The sequence below is a fragment of the Erinaceus europaeus genome, unplaced genomic scaffold (genome assembly GCF_950295315.1).
Source record: "Erinaceus europaeus unplaced genomic scaffold, mEriEur2.1 scaffold_527, whole genome shotgun sequence".
In the NCBI taxonomy this organism is placed as follows: Eukaryota; Metazoa; Chordata; class Mammalia; order Eulipotyphla; family Erinaceidae; genus Erinaceus; species Erinaceus europaeus.
Genome location: NW_026647442.1, coordinates 23,804 through 45,193, shown reverse-complemented (window position 1 = coordinate 45,193; position 21,390 = coordinate 23,804). Strand labels below are relative to the sequence as shown.

Genomic DNA, 21,390 nt, shown 5'->3' with positions numbered 1-21,390 from the left:
AGCCCCCGGCTCCCCACCTGCGGGGGGGGGGGGGTCGCTTCACAATCGGGGAAGTGGGGAAGCAGGTCTGCAGGTGTCTCTCTGTCTCTCTCCCTCTCTATCCCCCCTCCCCTCTCAATTTCTCTCTGTCCCGTCCAATGAAATGAATAAGAAAGTGGCCACCAGGAGCTGTGGGCTCATAGCACTGACACTGAGCCCACCCTGAAGGCAAAAAAGTTAAAATAATAATAATAATCTGGGGTTTTATTGTTGTGGAGGCTGTACTTGTTTTGTTGTTTGATTTTGCTCTCGAGAGCTTTGGGTTGTGTGGTCTTAATTACAAAGACAACCATTTTCTGACCCCTTTCAGTTAAAAAATGTTCAAACTTTCAGTAAAGATGAAAAGTTAAAGACGTACATTTTAAACTTGGATCACTGAAGTTCTGAAAATAAAAATCTCACGTGGTTTGAATTTTTGTAGCATTTCTACATTTATCAAATGTCTCGCTTTCACAATTTTAATGGCTGTTGTTGCTTCAGGCTCCAGGCAGAAATGTCCAGACAGAAAGAGGCGGCCGGGTGGCGGTTCCCCCAGTCAGGTGCACATAGGATGAAGCGCAGGACCTCCACAAGGACCCGGGTTCGAGCCCCCGCTCCCCGCCTGCGGGGGGAAAGCCTCACGAGTGGTGAAGCAGGGCTGCAGGTGTCTCTCTGTCTCTCTGTCTTCCCCTTCCTCTCAGTTCCTCTCTGTTCTGCCCAATAAAATGGAAACAAACGGCCTCCAGGAGCAGCGGATTTGTAGTGCCGGCACCGAGCCCCAGTGACAACCCTGGAGGCAGAGAGACAGAGACAGAGACACAGAGAGATGAAGGGAGAGAGACCACAGCGCCAAAGCTCCCGCAGTGACGTGGAAGTCTGGCTCGACCCGGGTCTCCTGCCTGGCAGAGCAGGCACCTTCCCCGGTGAGCTGTCATGCCGGCCTCCCCGTTTGCATCGCTAACCTCTTGGTGTTTGTTCGGGGGTCTTCCTCTCCCCATCTGCGAGAGCGTGCCTTCAGGAAGGGCCCTCGGCCATCCGCACCCCCGGGCTCACGAGAGCTGCTCCTCTGGGTGTGGGTGTGGGTGTCGGTGTCTAAGCGAGGGGACGGGTGGGGAAGAGGCGTCCAGCTGGACCACGGGCCCAAGTGTGGGGACTCATCCTGCATGCGGCGCCCGCCCGCCGGGGATCCGCGGGTGTGCGGGGTCGGGGGGGAGAGGGGCCGCTAGGGCCGGGCTGTTCTCCAGGGAACCCGCAGCCCAGAGGCGTTCCCATGGGCCGGGCGCCGACCCTCCCCGCCGCACAACCCGGGCGCCCAGAGGGGAGAGGCCTTTCTGGGGCTCAATTAGCTCTCTGGACGGCGCCCTCCGCGTTTGAGGAGCTGACAGCCGCTGTCTTCTCCTCCCTCCCTTCCTCCTCAGCGTCTTTTCAGGGAGGATCAAAGCCTTCACAGCTGAGTGGACGCCAATGGCGGCACATTCAGCCCGACAGCTCACACGCAGCCCTGAAAGGCCGCACGTCACCCTTTTCTTCCTGAGTGTCGCTGTGAGAGCGCGACACCATGGGAGGAAGCAGCCTGGCTTTTCTCTCTGTCCTTCGCAGAGAAAAAGCCGTCCCAGGCGCGTCCCTGTGGAGAGTGGAGACTGGGAAGCACAGGGCCTGCGGGCCTCCCCCGGCTGTGGGACCAGCTCCCGGGCCGCCCACCGCCCACCGCACACTGGGCAGAATTCTGGGCGTGAGCTCAGAGTGAATCGCTCTCGGCCGAACAAAAGCATTTCCCCCACTCCTGCGGGGCAGAGGGGAGCAGGAGGGGTCCCGGGGACCAGGGCGTCACAGACGGGGCCGGGAGCCACCCTGTCCACCTGCCGCTGCCTCCGCAGGGCCCGTGGGGGGCACACTCGCTCCCGAGCAGGGGACCCCTCGGCTGTCTGGGGGCCGGTGAGGGCGACCACAGTTGTGTGCCCCTCCCCAGTCCCTCCTGCCCCGGTGCACCCAGCTCTCAGCAGCTTCTCGGCTCCTGTGGCCGCCTCCTCCGTGGGTCACCGGGGTACGCGTCTCTCTCGGCCTCACCGGGACCTGATTGCGGCCGGGAACTCCAGGCCCCCAAGGTGAGCCCTCAGGACGGAGAGCTGGAGCAGAGGGCCTGAGGACGGTAACTCGGGCTCCCCTCTCCCCTGCCCCTCTCCTCTCCACTCCCCTCCTCTCCCCTGCCCTCCTCTCCACTCCCCTCTTCTCCCCTGCCTTCCCCTGCCCTCCTCCCCCCTGCCCTCCTCTCCTCCCCCCTCCTCTACACCAGAGTCTCACAGGGCTTATGTCTGCAGAAAGAATCCACCACTCCAGTGAGCTGTTTCCTTCCCCCTTCCTTCCTTCCTTCCTTCCTTCCTTCCTTCCTTCCTTCCTTCCTTCCTTTTATAGAAACAGAGAAGTTGACAGGGGAGGGGGAGATAGAGGGAGAGGCACCTGCAGCCCTGCTCCACCCTTCTGAAGCTTCCCCCTGCAGGTGGGGAGCAGGGGCTTGAACCCGGGGCCTGCACCACCCAGCGCCTGTTTTTCCTTTTCCATCAGCATGTGAGCAGCCCATGGGCTTCCTGAAAGTCCACCCAAACTCTCCGCTCACACAGAGATCCCATGTGGGAGTCGGGCGGCAGCGCAGCGGGTTAAGCGCAGGTGGCGCAAAGCACAAGGACTGGCCTAAGGATCCTGGTTCGAGCCCCCGGCTCCCCACCTGCAGGGGAGTCGCTTCACAGGCGGTGAAGCAGGTCTGCAGATGTCTGTCTGTCTCTCCCCCTCTGTGTCTTCCCCTCCTCTCTCCATTTCTCTCTGTCCTATCCAACAACAACAGCAATAACGACAATAACTATAACAACAACAACATGGAGAAAATGGCCTCCAGGAGCAGTGGAGTCATAGTGCCGGCACCGAGCCCAGCAGTCACCCTGGAGGGAAAAACAAACAAACAAAAAACACCCTAATGTGTAGTCTGGCCATACGGAGTTTCCCAAACCATTATGCTACCTGCCACTTCATGTGACTGGCAGGGGGAAGATGAGAGGGAGGTGGGGAGAGACTGAGAGACGCCCGCAGCCCTGCTTCACTCGTGACGCTCTCTGCCCACAGGTGTGGACTGGGGGCTTGAACCCGGGTCCTTGCACACTGGGTAATACGTGCACTTAACCAAGTGCACCACCATCTGGCCCCTCCCCTTAAGGCAATTTTTTTGACCAGTTATAACCCTGTTGGAAAAATAATTTTTATTAGTGATTTACTATTGATTTGCAAAATTATAAGGTAACAAGGGCGTCTGTCTACATTTGTGTGTGTGGCTTTGCCGATTTTTCTAGGTCCTGTCTTCTCTTCCTTCCTGAGTCACACCCACACGGGGCACAGTCTGCTGACATCCTCGAGAAACGCCATTTCTCCCGGAGCCTGGGGCTCTCGCTGCTCAGGCTGGGGAGGGCGGCTGTGCCCCTTCTGAGCTGGTGCCGCCCTCTCCCTTCTTTCTGAACGGCTTGGCCTGGAGTGGCAAAGCCCTACAAATGGGAGTAGGGGGAGAAAGGAAGGAAAGAAGGAAGAGAGAGACAGAGAGAGAGAGAGGGAGAGAGAGAGAGCACGAGCTGGCTTAAGAAATGACTGCTCCCCCTTCAAGCCCCTCCGGTCTGCATGGCACAGAGCCCCTGGGCAGCCCAAGGGCCGGCTGGCCACCCATGAGAGGCTCCTGCCGGATGCCCGGGGGGGGGGGGGTGGGCGCCACCAAGCAACACCCTTAGGTGGGGCTGTGGGGAGAGACTGGGAGTCCACGCTGCCGAGCGGATCCCTCTCCAGCTGTGGTGAGTAAGCTCGCTGGCGGACCCACTGAACCCACTGCTACCTGCGGGGGGCCGAGCGTCGTGGGCACGCCCTGCCGGGACAGCGTGTGCGTGGCGTGGCCCGGGACGCACGTGGGGGGTCGCCAGCCCCAGGCTCCCTCTTGGGAAGAGGCGCAGGAGAAACTGAGTCCCCAGCTGCCCTGGTGATGTGCACTGTAAGGTGACCTCAGCCGGGAAGGAAAGGTGCGGGTAGCCAGAACACTGGGCGGCCCTTTCCCTTCGCAGCTCTGAAAGTCTCAGGCGACAGCCACAGCAGACCCGTGACAGCAGGAGAGGGCTCGAGAACGCAGGCAGACAGGGGCCGCGACGGGTAGCCTATGGGGTGGTGCCGGTCACACTCCGGCCCTGTGTGCCACGGCGTCGGCAAAGCTCGACGAATCTGGAACATCTCGCGTCTCCTCCAGATATAAACCGAGTCGGTGAAGACTGAGGCAGCCCTAGGCTGAGGAGGACAGGGACCGCAGAGCAGGGCAGAGGGGAGGGAAGCCAGCTGCCTTCAGAGGTCGCCCTGGTACCACCGCAATTCATGGGGGGGGGGGGCGCTGAGCACACACACCTGGGCTGATCACACACACCTAGGCTGATCACACACACCTGGGCTGAGCACACACACCTGGGCTGATCACACACACCTGTGCTGAGCACACACACCTGGGCTGATCACACACACCTGGGCTGATCACACATACCTGCGCTGAGCACACTCCTGGGCTGATCACACACACCTGAGCTGAGCACACACACCTGGGCTAACACACACCTGGGCTGAGCACACACCCTCATGTCCTGAGGCCCTGCCCAGGCCCAGTCTGAGGTCCTGAACACAATGGATTCCTGTCTTCTCCCCGAGGTTCACGGACTCTCTACAGAAGCTGTGTCCTGCCAGAAGCTGTGTGTGACACGTGCCCTGCTGGATGCCACACTTGGGGGACTCGCTGTGGAGGCCCTGCCCTGCCCTGCCCTGCCCTGCCCCTGTCGCTGCACACGCTAGAGTCACACCAGAGGCAGGTCCCACCCTTCCGCATGCACCCCTGCACTCAGACCCAGAGGCTGGGCCCCTGCAGACCAACCTCTGCCACCATCAGCTTGAATCCCAGTTGTCCTGTGAGCGGGGTCCAAGCTGCCCTCACAGAAGGGTCACCCGGGGAGGGGAGCCCCCAGCCCCCAAAGTAGATGGGGACATTCTGTGGTTCTAGACTCTGGGTGCCGGCAGACCTAGAGAGCCAGGGTGGGAGCGTGCGGGGAGGACCACCCTGCCAGCACCTGGGCCCGGGGCCTGACAAAGACCGTGCCAGCTCGGGATCAGACGCCAGTGACTCGCAGGCCTGAGGGGCACAGGGCACAGGAAGGCAGAAGGGCACAGCCAGACGTGAGCGCCAGAAGTTTTAAATAAATATTTTAATTCTATTGTTGGCATTCACACTTTGAAAGCATACAGTATGTTACAGATATCAAATGTGAAAAATATTAATGTTACAGAAGTAACAGGTATAAAAAGGTCCTTTCTTACCTCCCCCAAAAGTAAGAAACGTTTTCAGCATAGGAAAATATCAGTATCAAACAGCTCAGGTGAAAAAGAAAAATAGTCTTTACACAGTATTAAAAAAAAAAAACAAAACTACAAAATGACAGGAGACGAGTTGACATTTGCCTGTTTATAAATTAGAAAGACTGGGGACTTGTTTCTGTTGGCAAAAGGAGTCCAATCACAGACTCTGTTAGGCTGATTCTTAGAACATTCTAGAAGACACGGAACCTTCCTTAATAAATTACGGTAAAACGTTCCAGCTAACGTGTCCGGCGGCTGTGAGCCTGATCCAAGCAGAAGGCATGAGTGCAGCTGGACTGTGCTCACCGAGCGCCTCCACTACCCTCCGTCAGAGTTCTGGGGCCTGGAACATTCCAGAAGCTGGCGTGGCCTCTCCTGGGTGTGAGTTCCTCGTCTTCCATGGGGGGCTCGTCCACGCTGGTGGGGGTGGGGACCATACACCCCACCTGGGGCCTCCCCAACTCCAAGAGTCACAAAGGGAAGGAGAGTCTGGGAGGGGGCGGCCAGTCCCTGCAGCTGATCCTGGCCTGTGGCCCCTGGACTCCGCAGGGCGCTGCGGCCTGAGATCCCTGGGATCCGCAGAGTGCTTCGGGCTGAGGCCCCTGTTCCCCAACGGCCCCTCTTTCCCGAGGTTCGGCAGCACCCTGGAGTCCGAGCCCCTCACGAGCCCCGTGAGCCCCGTGTGCATGGGAAGGGGGACTCCCTGCCCATGGGCGCCATGCCTTGGAGTCCCCACGGGTCACAGGCCTCGCGGGGATGGGGGGGGGCGTCCCTGCTTGTGGGTGCAGTGCCCTGGGGTCCAAATCTCATGGGCCCTGTGAGGAGTCCCTGCCAATGGTCACCTCATCCTGGTGTCTGGGTTTCAAAAGCCCTACAGGGCTTCTCGCTCAGGGTGCTGAGCCCTGAGTTTCACAGGCCCTGGGGTGGGGGGGGGGGGTTCCTGCCCATAGGGGCTGGGCTCTGGGGTCCCGCCTCTCACAGGCCCTGCGAGGAGCTCCCCACCCACGGGGTCTGAGTCTCAGGGGCCCTGCGGGGTTCTCCGCCCATGGGGTCTGAGTCTCAGGGGCCCTGCGGGGGCTCCCCGCCCATGGGTGCCGCGCCCTGGCCGTCGTGGCCGGCCGCCTGCTCGGGCAGAGACGCCAGGTCCCTGAAGACGTCCACGTAGTGCCCGAAACCGGGGCCCCAGCTGAGCAGCCCATCCCAGTCGAGCGCAGCCGCATCCTCTGCCCCGCGCCCCGGGGTGCGGCGCCCAGCCCTGCGGGCCGCGTCCTGCCCGTCGGCCCAGTCCCCTAGGCGGCGCGCGCGGGGCGGCGGCCGCTCCAGCTCCACCTCGGAGCAGGTGAAGGATGCGTGCGAGTCGCTGTCAGAGGACGAGTCGTCGGGCGCGGGCAGCCCGTCGGCCGGGTTGCGGGCGCGGGCAGGCGGGCGGCCGTCGGAGGAAGACGAGGAGCGGCCGTGGTCGGCACTGCAGATGCTGGGCGCGCGGGGCCGGGGCGCGTGCAGCCGCTCCACCTCGTCCAGGCTCAGGCCCGCAGGGGGCGCGGCGCCCAGGGGTGCGCAAGCGGGGCGCGGCCGGCGGCCCAGGCGCGGTGGCCCGGGGTCTGTGGGAGCGGGGCTGCGGCGCGGGCGGGGCGCGGCGGGCGCGGGGCTGCGGCGCGGGGAGCCGGGTGCGCCCAGGCCGAGCGGGGCCCCCCAGGCGCCCAGGGGCGCGGGCGAGGCGCGGGCCAGGCCCAGGGGGCTGCGGCGCTGCAGGGCCAGGCGCGGGCCGCGGCTGCGGAAGTGGCGGTAGTGCTGGACCACGTCGGCGTCGGACGGCGCGATGGAGCTGGCCGCGTCGATGTCGTAGAGCTCGGGCGGGGCGCCCAGGGGCGCGGGCAGCGCGGGCGGGGCGCTGGGCACGGCGGGCGTGGGGAATAGCAGGTAGGGGTGCTCGCGCTCCAGCACGTCGGGCCTCGGGGTGCCCTCGGGCTGCTTGCGCACGGCCAGCTCGTCGGCGAAGGGCAGGTGGTCGCGGCCGTCGAAGGCGCCGTTCTCGCTGCCCTTGTGCGCGCCCTTGGGTGCGTGGCGGCGGCGGTGGCGGCACAGGCCGAGGCCCAGCAGCAGCAGCAGGAGGCCGAGCGCGGCGGCGCCGCTGGCCAGGGCGGCGGGCAGGGCCCAGGGGGGCGCGGCGGGGCCGGGACCGGGACCGGGGCCGGGCGCGGGCAGGCAGGCGTGGGCCGAGCCGGCGGGCCGGCAGAGCAGCCCCGGGGCGCAGCGCACGCCCAGGCAGGCGGCGGGGGTCTCGCAGGTGCGGCCGGCGTGCGAGGCGGGGCAGCGGCACAGGAAGCCCGAGGGCAGCGGCTCGCAGCGGCCGCCGTGCAGGCAGGGGTGGGAGGCGCAGGCCCCGGGCGGCGCGCAGGCGAAGGCGCCCCAGCGGTCCAGGCACAGCTGGCCGGCCGGACACGGGCCACTGGCGCACACGTCGGGGCCCAGGCAGCCGGGCCGCACGGAGCCCGGGGGGACGCTGGACACCGAGGCCCAACGGTGCCGGCCCGAGAAGGGCAGCCGCTCTTCTCCGTAGCGCAGCCAGGCCACGCAGCCCCGGAAGCCTGGGGGGGAAGGAGGTGCGGTGGTCAGTGAGCTGGGGGGACCTGGCCAGGGGCTTACCTGCACCCCTCCCAGGAAAGAGTCCCAGTGGGCCACCCGGCACCCTCCCAGGACAGACCCAGTGGGACACCCGGCCCCATCCCAGGACAGAGTCCCAGTGGGCCACCCGGCACCCTCCCAGGACAGTCCCAGTGGGCCACCCGGCACCCTCCCAGGACAGACCCAGTGGGCCACCCGGCACCCTCCCAGGACAGACCCAGTGGGACACCCGGCCCCATCCCAGGACAGAGTCCCAGTGGGCCACCCGGCACCCTCCCAGGACAGACCCAGTGGGCCACCCGGCACCCTCCCAGGACAGACCCAGTGGGCCACCCGGCCCCCTCCCAGGACAGAGTCCCAGTGGGCCACCCGGCACCCTCCCAGGACAGTACCAGTGGGACACCCGGCACCCTCCCAGGACAGAGTCCCAGTGGGCCACCCGGCACCCTCCCAGGACAGTCCCAGTGGGCCACCCGGCACCCTCCCAGGACAGACCCAGTGGGCCACCCGGCACCCTCCCAGGACAGACCCAGTGGGCCACCCGGCACCCTCCCAGGACAGACCCAGTGGGCCACCCGGCACCCTCCCAGGACAGACCCAGTCGGCCACCCGGCACCCTCCCAGGACAGACCCAGTCGGCCACCCGGCACCCTCCCAGGACAGAGTTCCAGTGGGCCACCCGGCACCCTCCCAGGACAGAGTCCCAGTTGGCCACCCGGCACCCTCCCAGGACATACCCAGTGGGCCACCCAGCACCCTCCCAGGACAGACCCAGTGGGACACCCGGCACCCTCCCAGGACAGACCCAGTGGGCCACCCGGCCCCCTCCCAGGACAGAGTCCCAGTGGGCCACCCAGCACCCTCCCAGGACAGACCCAGTGGGCCACCCGGCCCCCTCCCAGGACAGAGTCCCAGTGGGACACCCGGCACCCTCCCAGGACAGACCCAGTGGGCCACCCGGCCCCCTCCCAGGACAGACCCAGTGGGCCACCCGGCACCCTCCCAGGACAGACCCAGTGGGCCACCCGGCACCCTCCCAGGACAGACCCAGTGGGTCACCCGGCACCCTCCCAGGACAGACCCAGTGGGTCACCCGGCCCCCTCCCAGGACAGAGTCCCAGTGGGCCACCCGGCACCCTCCCAGGACAGAGTCCCAGTGGGCCACCCGGCACCCTCCCAGGACAGACCCAGTGGGCCACCCGGCACCCTCCCAGGACAGAGTCCCAGTGGGCCACCCGGCCCCCTCCCAGGACAGACCCAGTGGGCCACCCGGCCCCCTCCCAGGACAGAGTCCCAGTGGGCCACCCGGCCCCCTCCCAGGACAGAGTCCCAGTGGGCCACCCGGCACCCTCCCAGGACAGACCCAGTGGGCCACCCGGCCCCCTCCCAGGACAGAGTCCCAGTGGGCCACCCGGCACCCTCCCAGGACAGACCCAGTGGGCCACCCGGCACCCTCCCAGGACAGAGTCCCAGTGGGCCACCCGGCACCCTCCCAGGACAGAGTCCCAGTGGGCCACCCGGCACCCTCCCAGGACAGACCCAGTGGGCCACCCGGCCCCCTCCCAGGACAGACCCAGTGGGCCACCCGGCCCCCTCCCAGGACAGAGTCCCAGTGGGCCACCCAGCACCCTCCCAGGACAGACCCAGTGGGCCACCCGGCACCCTCCCAGGACAGAGTCCCAGTGGGCCACCCGGCACCCTCCCAGGACAGACCCAGTGGGACACCCGGCCCCCTCCCAGGACAGACCCAGTGGGCCACCCGGCACCCTCCCAGGACAGACCCAGTGGGCCACCCGGCACCCTCCCAGGACAGACCCAGTGGGCCACCCGGCACCCTCCCAGGACAGACCCAGTGGGTCACCCGGCACCCTCCCAGGACAGACACAGTGGGTCACCCGGCCCCCTCCCAGGACAGAGTCCCAGTGGGCCACCCGGCACCCTCCCAGGACAGAGTCCCAGTGGGCCACCCGGCACCCTCCCAGGACAGACCCAGTGGGCCACCCGGCCCCCTCCCAGGACAGACCCAGTGGGCCACCCGGCACCCTCCCAGGACAGAGTCCCAGTGGGCCACCCGGCCCCCTCCCAGGACAGACCCAGTGGGCCACCCGGCCCCCTCCCAGGACAGAGTCCCAGTGGGCCACCCGGCCCCCTCCCAGGACAGAGTCCCAGTGGGCCACCCGGCACCCTCCCAGGACAGACCCAGTGGGCCACCCGGCACCCTCCCAGGACAGAGTCCCAGTGGGCCACCCGGCACCCTCCCAGGACAGACCCAGTGGGCCACCCGGCACCCTCCCAGGACAGAGTCCCAGTGGGCCACCCGGCACCCTCCCAGGACAGAGTCCCAGTGGGCCACCCGGCACCCTCCCAGGACAGACCCAGTGGGCCACCCGGCCCCCTCCCAGGACAGACCCAGTGGGCCACCCGGCCCCCTCCCAGGACAGAGTCCCAGTGGGCCACCCAGCACCCTCCCAGGACAGACCCAGTGGGCCACCCGGCACCCTCCCAGGACAGAGTCCCAGTGGGCCACCCGGCACCCTCCCAGGACAGACCCAGTGGGACACCCGGCCCCCTCCCAGGACAGACCCAGTGGGCCACCCGGCACCCTCCCAGGACAGACCCAGTGGGCCACCCGGCACCCTCCCAGGACAGACCCAGTGGGCCACCCGGCACCCTCCCAGGACAGACCCAGTGGGTCACCCGGCACCCTCCCAGGACAGACACAGTGGGTCACCCGGCCCCCTCCCAGGACAGAGTCCCAGTGGGCCACCCGGCACCCTCCCAGGACAGAGTCCCAGTGGGCCACCCGGCACCCTCCCAGGACAGACCCAGTGGGCCACCCGGCCCCCTCCCAGGACAGACCCAGTGGGCCACCCGGCACCCTCCCAGGACAGAGTCCCAGTGGGCCACCCGGCCCCCTCCCAGGACAGACCCAGTGGGCCACCCGGCCCCCTCCCAGGACAGAGTCCCAGTGGGCCACCCGGCCCCCTCCCAGGACAGAGTCCCAGTGGGCCACCCGGCACCCTCCCAGGACAGACCCAGTGGGCCACCCGGCCCCCTCCCAGGACAGAGTCCCAGTGGGCCACCCAGCACCCTCCCAGGACAGACCCAGTGGGCCACCCGGCACCCTCCCAGGACAGAGTCCCAGTGGGCCACCCGGCACCCTCCCAAGACAGAGTCCCAGTGGGCCACCCGGCACCCTCCCAGGACAGACCCAGTGGGCCACCCGGCCCCCTCCCAGGACAGACCCAGTGGGCCACCCGGCCCCCTCCCAGGACAGAGTCCCAGTGGGCCACCCGGCACCCTCCCAGGACAGACCCAGTGGGCCACCCGGCACCCTCCCAGGACAGAGTCCCAGTGGGCCACCCGGCACCCTCCCAGGACAGAGTCCCAGTGGGCCACCCGGCCCCCTCCCAGGACAGACCCAGTGGGCCACCCAGCCCCCTCCCAGGACAGAGTCCCAGTGGGCCACCCGGCACCCTCCCAGGACAGAGTCCCAGTGGGCCACCCGGCACCCTCCCAGGACAGAGTCCCAGTGGGCCACCCGGCACCCTCCCAGGACAGACCCAGTGGGACACCCGGCCCCCTCCCAGGACAGACCCAGTGGGCCACCCGGCACCCTCCCAGGACAGAGTCCCAGTGGGCCACCCAGCACCCTCCCAGGACAGACCCAGTGGGACACCCGGCACCCTCCCAGGACAGACCCAGTGGGCCACCCGGCACCCTCCCAGGACAGAGTCCCAGTGGGACACCCGGCACCCTCCCAGGACAGAGTCCCAGTGGGACACCCGGCACCCTCCCAGGACAGAGTCCCAGTTGGCCACCCGGCACCCTCCCAGGACAGAGTCCCAGTGGGCCACCCAGCACCCTCCCAGGACAGACCCAGTGGGACACCCGGCCCCCTCCCAGGACAGACCCAGTGGGCCACCCGGCACCCTCCCAGGACAGAGTCCCAGTGGGCCACCCAGCACCCTCCCAGGACAGACCCAGTGGGACACCCGGCACCCTCCCAGGACAGACCCAGTGGGCCACCCGGTACCCTCCCAGGACAGAGTCCCAGTGGGCCACCCGGCACCCTCCCAGGACAGACCCAGTGGGCCACCCGGCACCCTCCCAGGACAGAGTCCCAGTGGGCCACCCAGCACCCTCCCAGGACAGACCCAGTGGGACACCCGGCACCCTCCCAGGACAGACCCAGTGGGCCACCCGGCACCCTCCCAGGACAGAGTCCCAGTGGGCCACCCGGCCCCCTCCCAGGACAGAGTCCCAGTGGGACACCCGGCACCCTCCCAGGACAGAGTCCCAGTTGGCCACCCGGCACCCTCCCAGGACAGAGTCCCAGTGGGCCACCCGGCACCCTCCCAGGACAGACCCAGTGGGCCACCCGGCACCCTCCCAGGACAGAGTCCCAGTGGGCCACCCAGCACCCTCCCAGGACAGACCCAGTGGGCCACCCGGCACCCTCCCAGGACAGAGTCCCAGTGGGCCACCCGGCCCCCTCCCAGGACAGACCCAGTGGGCCACCCGGCCCCCTCCCAGGACAGACCCAGTGGGCCACCCGGCCCCCTCCCAGGACAGACCCAGTGGGCCACCCGGCCCCCTCCCAGGACAGACCCAGTGGGTCACCCGGGCCCCCGCCCAAGGGACAGACAGGGCCAGGCGCCACCGGGAGACGGGTCCGGGCTGACTGGCCGTCGCCAACCCTCTAGAGGCAGCACCGGCACCCAAGGGTGCTCCCGCCATCCCGCAGGGCCCGCCTCACCTGTCCAGCCATCCTGCTGGCCCTGGCCAGGGGGGATGCCCCCCAGGGAGATGGTGAGCACTTCCAGGCCCCCGAAGTCCTGCGTGGGGTGCGGCACGGCCCTGCTGGGCGCCCCGTCGAGCGACAGCACCGTGGCTGTCCCGTTCTTCCCCAGGTGGAAGGTGTGCCATTGGCCGTCCGCCACGTACACTTCCGGGATGTGCCGCTCCACCCTGCCCGCGCCGCCCGCGTCCGAGGTGAAGTGCACGTTGCCATTCCTGATCTGCAAGGCACACGGGGCACTGAGGGCTGCTGCGGAGACAGTGTCACGGCCACGTGTCTCTGTCCTTGTGTCTGAACAACCACAGTGAGCGCGGAGCAGTGGGGAGCTCTCTCACGCTCGCTGTCCGGGTGAATAACAGTAACGACAAGGTGAGAGGAGGCCGCCGTGCCTGTGCTCACTGTGCAGTGGGGCCCGGGGACGTGGGGGCACCGCCGTCTGGGGCACCTGGCTGTGACCTGGCTGCGCGCCCAGCAGGGCAGCGGGGCCTCTCCGGTCTCGGCTCCCGGGTCCCGGGCTCAGGGTGGACACTAGAGCCGGTGAGTGGTGAGTCCAGGGATGGGGGACAGCACGGTCCCGGCCCCGATCTGACTCCCGGCTGGACGCAGGCGGCTTGCTCTGACACCGGATTAAATGTCTCTTCCTGCGCATCTGGCAGACCTGGGAGTGGGCTTGGCTGCACATCAGCGTGACTCACGGCTTAGGCTTTATGGGGATGGGCTCTGGAGACCGTGACAGGTTTCTGCACGGCGCCCAGGCAAGAGCGAGACAGTCGTGGTTAGGTGACGGTGACACCCGACAGCCGCCACCCGCGTCCACATGGGCACCCGAGGCCCCCGGGGTCACCGGGCTTCTCCCCTCCTCCCCACGCCGCCAGCTCCGATGAGTCTCCCCAAGGAGTACGGGGACGGGAGCCCCTCACGGCCACGCCAGGCTCCCGCCGGGCTCCCCCAGCACCTGGCGTGGGTTCCTGCCGGGTGCCCCCAGCCTGGTCACCCGCTCTCCCTGCTGAAGCTACACGTTGGTCCCGCTCTCAGCCCAGCTCTGAGCACGCGGGCCTTCACTCCAAGACAAAACCAGCAGAGAAGCTGCTCCCACAGCCCAGGGAAGGAGTCGGGCGTGGAGACCCCTGAGACCACTTCCACTAAGGACAGAGACATGGAGGAGAGAGACGGGGGGAGAGGAAGGGGGAGAGAGGGAGGGGAGGGAGAAAGAGAGAGAGAAAGGGAGAGAGGAAAGAGTGGGGGGAGAAAGAGAGGGACAAAGAAAGAGGGAGAGGGGCAGGGGGAAGAGGAAGGGGGAGGGAGGATGAGCTCACGGCAACACTCTTGCTGCCAGCCTGGTGCTGAGGGGAGCAGCCGTCTGTCCACAGGGTCCGCCGCCCCTTCAAGCTCCCTGACACTATTCTCACCACCTGCCAAGCCCCACGGTGTCTGAGAGCCGCCCCATCCCCTTGTCCAGGGAGTCCCCGTCCCCATGGTCCCCTCTGCACAGGCCCCCGTCCCAGCCCTCAGCCCGGCCCTGCTGGGAGTGCGGGGCACATGGTGACGGGGAGCTCCGGCCAGCTTTCTGCCCACAAGGCCTGGCGCCTGCCCCCCTGCACTCACTCAGACTTGGGCCCGTACCCAAGGGGGACACCACAGTTCCAGAGGGACTTCAGTGCCTGCCGTCTCCCTCTCTGTCTCCCTCCCTCGTAGAGCTGGGACATATGGCCAGGAGGGGTGAAATCTTACATAGCCCAGAAACACCAAAAAAAAAAAGTGATAAAAAGAAAGAAGCGGGAGGCTGTGGGCCACGTCCCCGGCTGACCTGGCGGAGACTGCGAGTGTGGAGGGCGAGGCTGTGCGTCCGTCACGCGGGAATCAGACCCACTGGCTGCTGTAAGCATTGTCCTCGCACCTTAGGAAATGAGCTTTCTTTCTGTTGTTTCCAAATCGCTTTATTTTTATCCCTGAATAATGTCTGCTCAGGGCCCCACCCTCCCCGGACGCTGGCTGGCTCAGAAGTAACTTCCAGTGATTCTCTAAGTGTCCCCTGTGCGGGTGACCAGGGCTCAGGAGTCCACTAGGACCCGTGTGACAACAGCCAGCAGGACTACAGCATGCAGGCAGTCAACCTGGACAGATCGCTGGTCTGAGATCAAGTCCTCTCTGAGGAGAAGGAAGCAGAGTAACAGCCTGGGGAATCAAGAGAAATGCGGGTGAGGAAGGTGGCACGGGGCTCCGCAAAAGACTCTCCTACCTGGGAGTCGGGCGGTAGCGCAGCGGGTTAAACGCACGTGGCGCAAAGCACAAGGACCGGTGTAAGGATCCCGGTTCGAGCCCCCGGCTCCCCACCTGCAGGGGAGTCGCTTCACAGGCGGTGAAGCAGGTCTGCAGGTGTCTGTCTTTCTCTCCCCCTCTCTGTCTTCCCCTCCTCTCTCCATTTCTCTCTGTTTTCTCTGTCCTATCTAACAACAATGACATCAATAATAACAACAACAATGAAAAACAACAAGGGCCACAAAGGGAAAATAAATAAATATTAAAAAGTTATTTTTAAAAAGCCTCCCCTGCCTGAGGCTCTGAGGCCCCAGGTTCCATGCCCAGCACCAGCAGCCAGGGCTCAGCAGGGTTCTGGCCTCTGTCTCTCTCCCATTAGCGTCAGCAAACTCAGGCAGAACCTCTCCACAAACCCTCTCGTCCTCACAGTCCGACAGCTCTCACAGGCACTGGGTGCCGCGGGGCCCGCGAGACTAAGCCCTGAGCGCGGCGCCCGGTCCCGCTGACTCTGTCTGCTCTGGGGACGCCTCGTGAGCAGCAGGTGGAGCAGAGGAGGAGACCCTACCACGCCACAGACAGAGCAGCAGGTGGAGCAGAGGAGGAGACCCCACCACACCACAGACAGAGCAGCAGGTGGAGCAGAGGAGGAGACCCCACCATGCCACAGACACGCTGCCGTTCTCTCACCAGCATCACTGCTTCCCCATCCCAGGGGTAGCACACTGCGCCAGCTGCCGCCTTCCGGGGCTGGGAGCCGGGTGCTGGGTGCCGGGTGCTGGTGCCAGGGGCTGGTGCCGGCTCAGAGCAGGGCTGCACGGGCCTCTAGGTCAGCAGCCTCTAGCAAGCACACCCTCGGGCCGCTCGCCGGCTGGAGCGCAGGGCGGACAGGACCCTGAGGTGAGCGGGAGAGGGGAGGGCGGGCCGGCGGGCGGCGGGGTGCAGCGCAGGGCAGGGCCTCACCTGCAGGGTGGTGTAGTTGCTGCTCTCCTGCACGTGGAGCAGGACGCCCTGCTCGCTCCTGGTCCTGAACTTCACCTCCAGGCTGCTCACCCCAAAGGGCTCGGAGACTCCGTGGAGGCTGGTCCTGAGCAGGTACTCACGCTTCTCACTCTGGCTCAGGTGGTAATCCAGACGGCCGGAGCCCTCCAGGGTCAGCGCCGTGTTCTCGGAGATGGCTGAGGGCACAGCAGGAAGGGGCTGGCGTCAGCATGTGCAAGGCCGCACGTGAACAGGGCCCCCAGAGGGACAAGCTGCTGGTACATGGCTGATGGGGACACTGATACTGGGGACACAGCTGATGGGGACACAGATACTGGGGACACAGCTGATGGGGACACTGATACTGGGCACACAGCTGATGGGGACACTGATACTGGGGACACAGCTGATGGGGACACAGATACTGGGGACACAGCTGATGGGGACACTGATACTGGGGACACAGCTGATGGGGACACTGATACTGGGACACAGGTGATGGGGACACTGATACTGGGGACATAGGTGATGGGGACATAGGTGATGGGGACACAGCTGATGGGGACACAGGTGATGGGGACGCAGATACTGGGACACAGATAGATAGTGGGACACAGCTGATGGGGACGCAGCCCTCCATAGGGACATGGCTTCAGGACACTCCTCAGGGACAGCCCCGCTGTGCATGATGGATCTGGGTGTCCCAGAGGCTCCTGTCCACCTGAGCCCCACCACCGGGGAGAGGCCAGAGCACGGCTGCCAAGGCCCAGGGTGACGAGGTCTCTGTCACCTGCCCAGCTGGACCCTGTGGCTTCCAGCCCGTCTCCAAAGCCCCCGACTTTCTATTTTCACAGCTAAAGGACGGGGTCTGGGCTGGAGCACAGCCCATGTCTGCACAGCGTGGGGTCGGCCATGCTGCTTTCAGCCTTGTTGTGACCAGCGCAGTCCAGTGACATCTGACGTCAAGGGGTGGGAGTTCTCTGCACCCAGGAGCTGAGGAGCAGAGAGGAACTGAGTCCCCGAGGCCCTGCACTGAGCCAAGTGCTGGGTGCTGGGTGCTGGGTGAAGGGGTCCTGGGGTGCACCATGCTCTGCAAAGCCAGCTCAGAGTGGATCTGCTGCACCCCAACTTTAACAGAAGAGCTCTGGGGAGGTCTGGCGGGGGCACACCCCATTAAGCGCACACAGTACTAAGCCCATGGAGCCCTGCAAAGATCCTGGTTCGAGGCCCTGATCCCCACCTGCAGGAGGGTCGCTTCACAGGCGGTGAAGCAGGTCTGCAGGTGTCTGTCTTTCTCTCCCTCTCTCTGTCTTCCCCTCCTCTCTCCATTTCTCTCTGTCCCATCCAATAAAATGGAAAAAGTAGCCTCCAGGAGCAGTGGATTCGCAGTGCTGGCACCAAGCCCCAGGCACAGCCCTGGAGGCACCTTGGCACTTCTCTGGCCAAGGACCCACCTGATGTCCAGCTGGGGAGGGGCTTACACTCTCGCTTTTAGAATAGTGACAGCATTGTTGTCTGCGTTTGGATTTGTCCTGAATAAAGTGACTAGGCCTTTGCCTTCCACCAGAAAGCCACTTTGGCTCAAGTTTTCTTGGAGTCTTGAGTTTCTGGCCACCACCCTCAGAGCAGATGCGCCTCAGGAGAGGGCTGTGACTGTGAGGGCTCCACAGTGAGCACTGTGTTCAGGATAAGCCCCTGTGAGGGGCCGTGGGCGAGTGGGGGGCCGGGACCGGAGCCTACCAGTCCGGCGGCCTCCCTCGCTGGTGACTGAGGGACCCGTCGCTGCCGGAGGCCCTGAGAGGCCGAGCTCGAGTCGGCTCCAAGGGCTGCACCCTCAAACCCCAGGCATCCGCTGCTGTCACCGTGCAGTGTCTGGGGCTCAGGCCAAGCGGGTCACACCACACCCCCAACACGGCAGGTGCCCATGGGTGTTGCCCCCGGAGGCAGAGTGTGGGCAGTCCAATCCCTGTCCCCACACACTGGGGCTCGAGTTCAGCCAGGTGGCCTGTCCCCTCCGGCCATTCTCTGGGGACTAAGGGTGAGCCTGCGCCCCGACGCCCCCAGCCCGTGGGGACACGCACGTTGCTCACAGTACTGCCCGGTCAGCCCCTCCGTGCAGCGACACTCCTGCCACGACCAGCGGTCCGTGCACGTGCCTCCGTTCTGGCAGGGGACAGCGGAGCAGGCACCTTCCAGCCGGGGACACCTGCGAGGGCAGTGACGCACAGCGGTCTGGGCATGTGGGCCAATGCCCACTGTGCTGAGCTGCTGTTGGGCACCGGCGGTCTGGGGTGTGCGACGCATGGCCCCGGGTGCCACCAGGAGCCATCGGCACTCGGGCCGGGCATGGCAGACACTGTTAGGCACACGCATCACCGTGTGCAAGGACCCGGGTTCGAGCCCCTGGTCCCCACCTGCAGGGGAGAAGCGTCACATGCGGTGAAGCAGGGCTACAGGTGTCTCCCTGTCTCTCTCCCTGTCTCCCCCTCCTCTCAGTTTCTCTCTGTCCTATCAAATATTTAAAAAGTAAAATAAAATAAATATGGCAGCCGGGTGGTGGCGCACCTGGTTAAGCGCTCACATTACAGAGCACAAGGACCCAGGTTCGAGACCCCGTCCCCACCTGCAGGGGGGAAGCTTCACGAGAGGTGAGGCAGGGCTGCAGGTGTCTCTCTGTCTCTCTCACCCCTCCCCTCTGTTCCTCTCTGTCTCCATCCCCCTCCTCTCAATGTCTCTCTGTCCACACGGCCGGGAGAGGGGAGTCCCACAGGACGCAGCACCACACCTCAAGCCATGGGGCCAGGGCTGCACGGCCACGTCAGGGGCGCGGACACTTCTGGTGTCACCCTGCAGCGACACCCAGGACGTGGGTCAGGCCGAGCTCCCAGAACACGGGCTGAACTGCAGCGCCTGGGCTGCCCATTTTTTCCCCATGTTTTTTAATTTCTAGTTTTATTTAAAGTCAGGATCTCACAGGACACTGGAACCCAGCCCCGGGAAAACCTTGCATGTGGCAGGCACCCTCCCCGCTTACCGGTCCACGATGCCCTGCGCCACCCATGCCTGGCTGGGCTCCAGTGGCCGCCCGTTCACCGCAAACTCCATGATGCAGCCCACAAAGTCGTGGCTCTCCACCTGGCCCCTGCGCTGCAGGATGGCATCCAGCGAGCGCACACCACCAACCGAAACGCGGTTGGGCTGGACGTCCAGGGTCCTGTGTGAGAAAGGACGGTGCTTGGCACCAGAACTCCCAGCAGGCTCCCGGCCACGGCTCCATCTTCCCTGGAAGCCGGGAAGCCCCAGGCCGCAGGAGGAGCAGCTCGGCCCAGAGGCCTTGGGGAGGGAGGAGACAGACCACAGGACCCCTTTCCAGAAGGGAGGGCAGCCAGCTGGCGGCAGCCCCTCCCATGCCCACACAGGCCCACCGGTCAGCACACATGCGTTACAGTGGGGGTCTCCAGCGTGCGGTGGTGACCAGTTGCGAGGACAGCGGGCACCTGCAGCCCTCAGGTCAGGAGGGTTCTCACCCACCCTACGTGGGACCCCCCATCCCAGGGGGCCCTCCTGCAGGGGATTGCCCCCCCCCCCCCAGGACCATCTGCTCTGTGGACTTCCTATTCCAGGATGTAAAATACGAAAGATTAAAGAGAGAGGACACACAGGCATCCTCCTCTGCTTTGTCTGTGACTCTAGCGTGGTGCCAGGGCTCGAACCCAGGGCCTCACTGGTGAAGCAGGTGTGTAACCGGGAGCTGCCGCACCCCACGCCCCGGCCCAGGTTTCTTTGGGGTTTTTTGTTGCTGTGTCCAGAGCTGCACTGCCTGGGGGACACACAGCTGCCCAGCGCTCACCAGTCATCTGACACGGCCACGTTGCTGACGGTGCAGTAGCCGGGCTCTTGGCTGTCTGAGCACCCATCCACGGTTAAGGAGGCAGCCTGGAGTGGGAGAGTCGGTCATCGTGGGGCTGGGGGCTGGGAGGTTGAGGGGCTCAGGGACCAGGGCCTCAGGGTGGGGCGCTGGGGGCTTTGGCCAGGACCTCGGGATGGGGGACTGGGGGCTTTGGCCAGGGCCTCAGGGTGGGTTGGGGGCTGGGGGCTTTGGCCAGGACCTCAGGGTGGGTTGGGGGCTGGGGGCTTTGGCCAGGACCTCAGGGTGGGTTGGGGGCTGGGGGCTTTGGCCAGGGCCTCGGGGTGGGTTGGGGGACCGGGGGCCGGGGCGAGGCCTACCATGCCCGCCCTGCGAGCCGTGACGGTGTGGAAGAGGCCGTCGGACACCCTCTTCGTGGTGGTGAGGCGGTAGGTGCCGCCGCCCAGGTTGAAGGAGAGACGCAGCCGCTCCCCGGCCACCTCCAGCGCCAGGAACTCGGCCCGCTCTCCGCTGCGGTTGTCGTGGGTGTAGAGCAGCAGGGCGTGGCTCTGCACCGTGGCGAACGTGACGTGGATGTAGTTGTTGTTGGGGTCCAGGCTGGGGAACTCCATGTAGGACAGCTCCTCGAAGCCGTAGCTGCTGAGCTCGCAGTGCTTCCCCGACACACCTGGGCGCAGGGGCACTCAGCCTCGGCGGGTCTCAGAGCCAAGGGCCCTCCTGGAAGATGGAGCCCCCCTCCCGGCCCGGGGGGGGGGGGTGCGGCACGCGGGCCGGGACTCACCGAAGGGGCAGTGGCAGTAGTAGGCCTCCAGGCCGCTCTGGCAGGACCCGCCATTGAAGCAGGGGTTGCACTCACAGTAGTTCACCGAAGACTCGCACGTCTCCCCTGCAACAACAGGAAGGTTGGCACGCCGTAGGGGGTGGGAGCGGGCGCGGGGCCCCCCACCGGGGGAGGGCCGAGGGACCCGGGCTCCGCGCCCAGAGCGGCCATCTGGGGTCCCCCCACCCCTGGACCAGTGAGCGCCGTTCGCCGCGGGGAGGGAAGTCACGCCAGTGCGCACGCCCAGCTGCCCTGCTAGGCCCGTCTCCAGTGTCCCTGCGTTCCTACATTTGCTGACAGGAGCTCCAAGTGTCCTTTCACCACAGAGAGCTCCCCGACCCAGAACGAAGCTGACACACCTGCAAACTCGTCACCAGGCCCTGACACCAGTGGCCCAGCCAGATGGGAGGAGGTGAGCACACCCGGTCAGGGAGTGACTGGGCACGGGGGCTGCATGTCCAGGCTACACCCACCTGGCACTGGGCACCTGACTCGTCAGGCCCGCAACCTTGTCGCTCAGAAGAGACGTCTAGCTCACACAGCTTGCGAGGCAGAGCAAGAAACACATCCAGGCTGCCCGCAAATACTGGGTGACGTCCGTCCACCCTG

At 65.8% G+C, this 21,390-nt stretch overlaps 1 protein-coding gene across 2 annotated transcripts in view; it reads right to left on the bottom strand.

The window, feature by feature from the left end:
* Positions 1-5,260: 5,260 nt before the first annotated feature.
* Positions 5,261-21,390, bottom strand: part of FAT4 (FAT atypical cadherin 4) — a 38,192-nt gene continuing 22,062 nt past the window's right edge. The window contains exons 9-16 of one of the 2 annotated variants that reach the window (XM_060184005.1): positions 20,743-20,847; positions 20,321-20,628; positions 19,944-20,029; positions 19,128-19,307; positions 18,175-18,299; positions 16,076-16,290; positions 12,815-13,076; positions 5,261-8,018 (exon numbers count right to left, since the gene is read on the bottom strand). In XM_060184005.1, the coding sequence (XP_060039988.1) occupies positions 6,490-8,018; positions 12,815-13,076; positions 16,076-16,290; positions 18,175-18,299; positions 19,128-19,307; positions 19,944-20,029; positions 20,321-20,628; positions 20,743-20,847 (2,810 nt within the window). In that variant the 3' untranslated portion in view covers positions 5,261-6,489. Of the gene's footprint in view, positions 8,019-12,814; positions 13,077-14,202; positions 14,754-16,075; positions 16,291-18,174; positions 18,300-19,127; positions 19,308-19,943; positions 20,030-20,320; positions 20,629-20,742; positions 20,848-21,390 lie in introns of those variants that run through there. The other variant, XM_060184006.1, reaches the window with a different exon arrangement.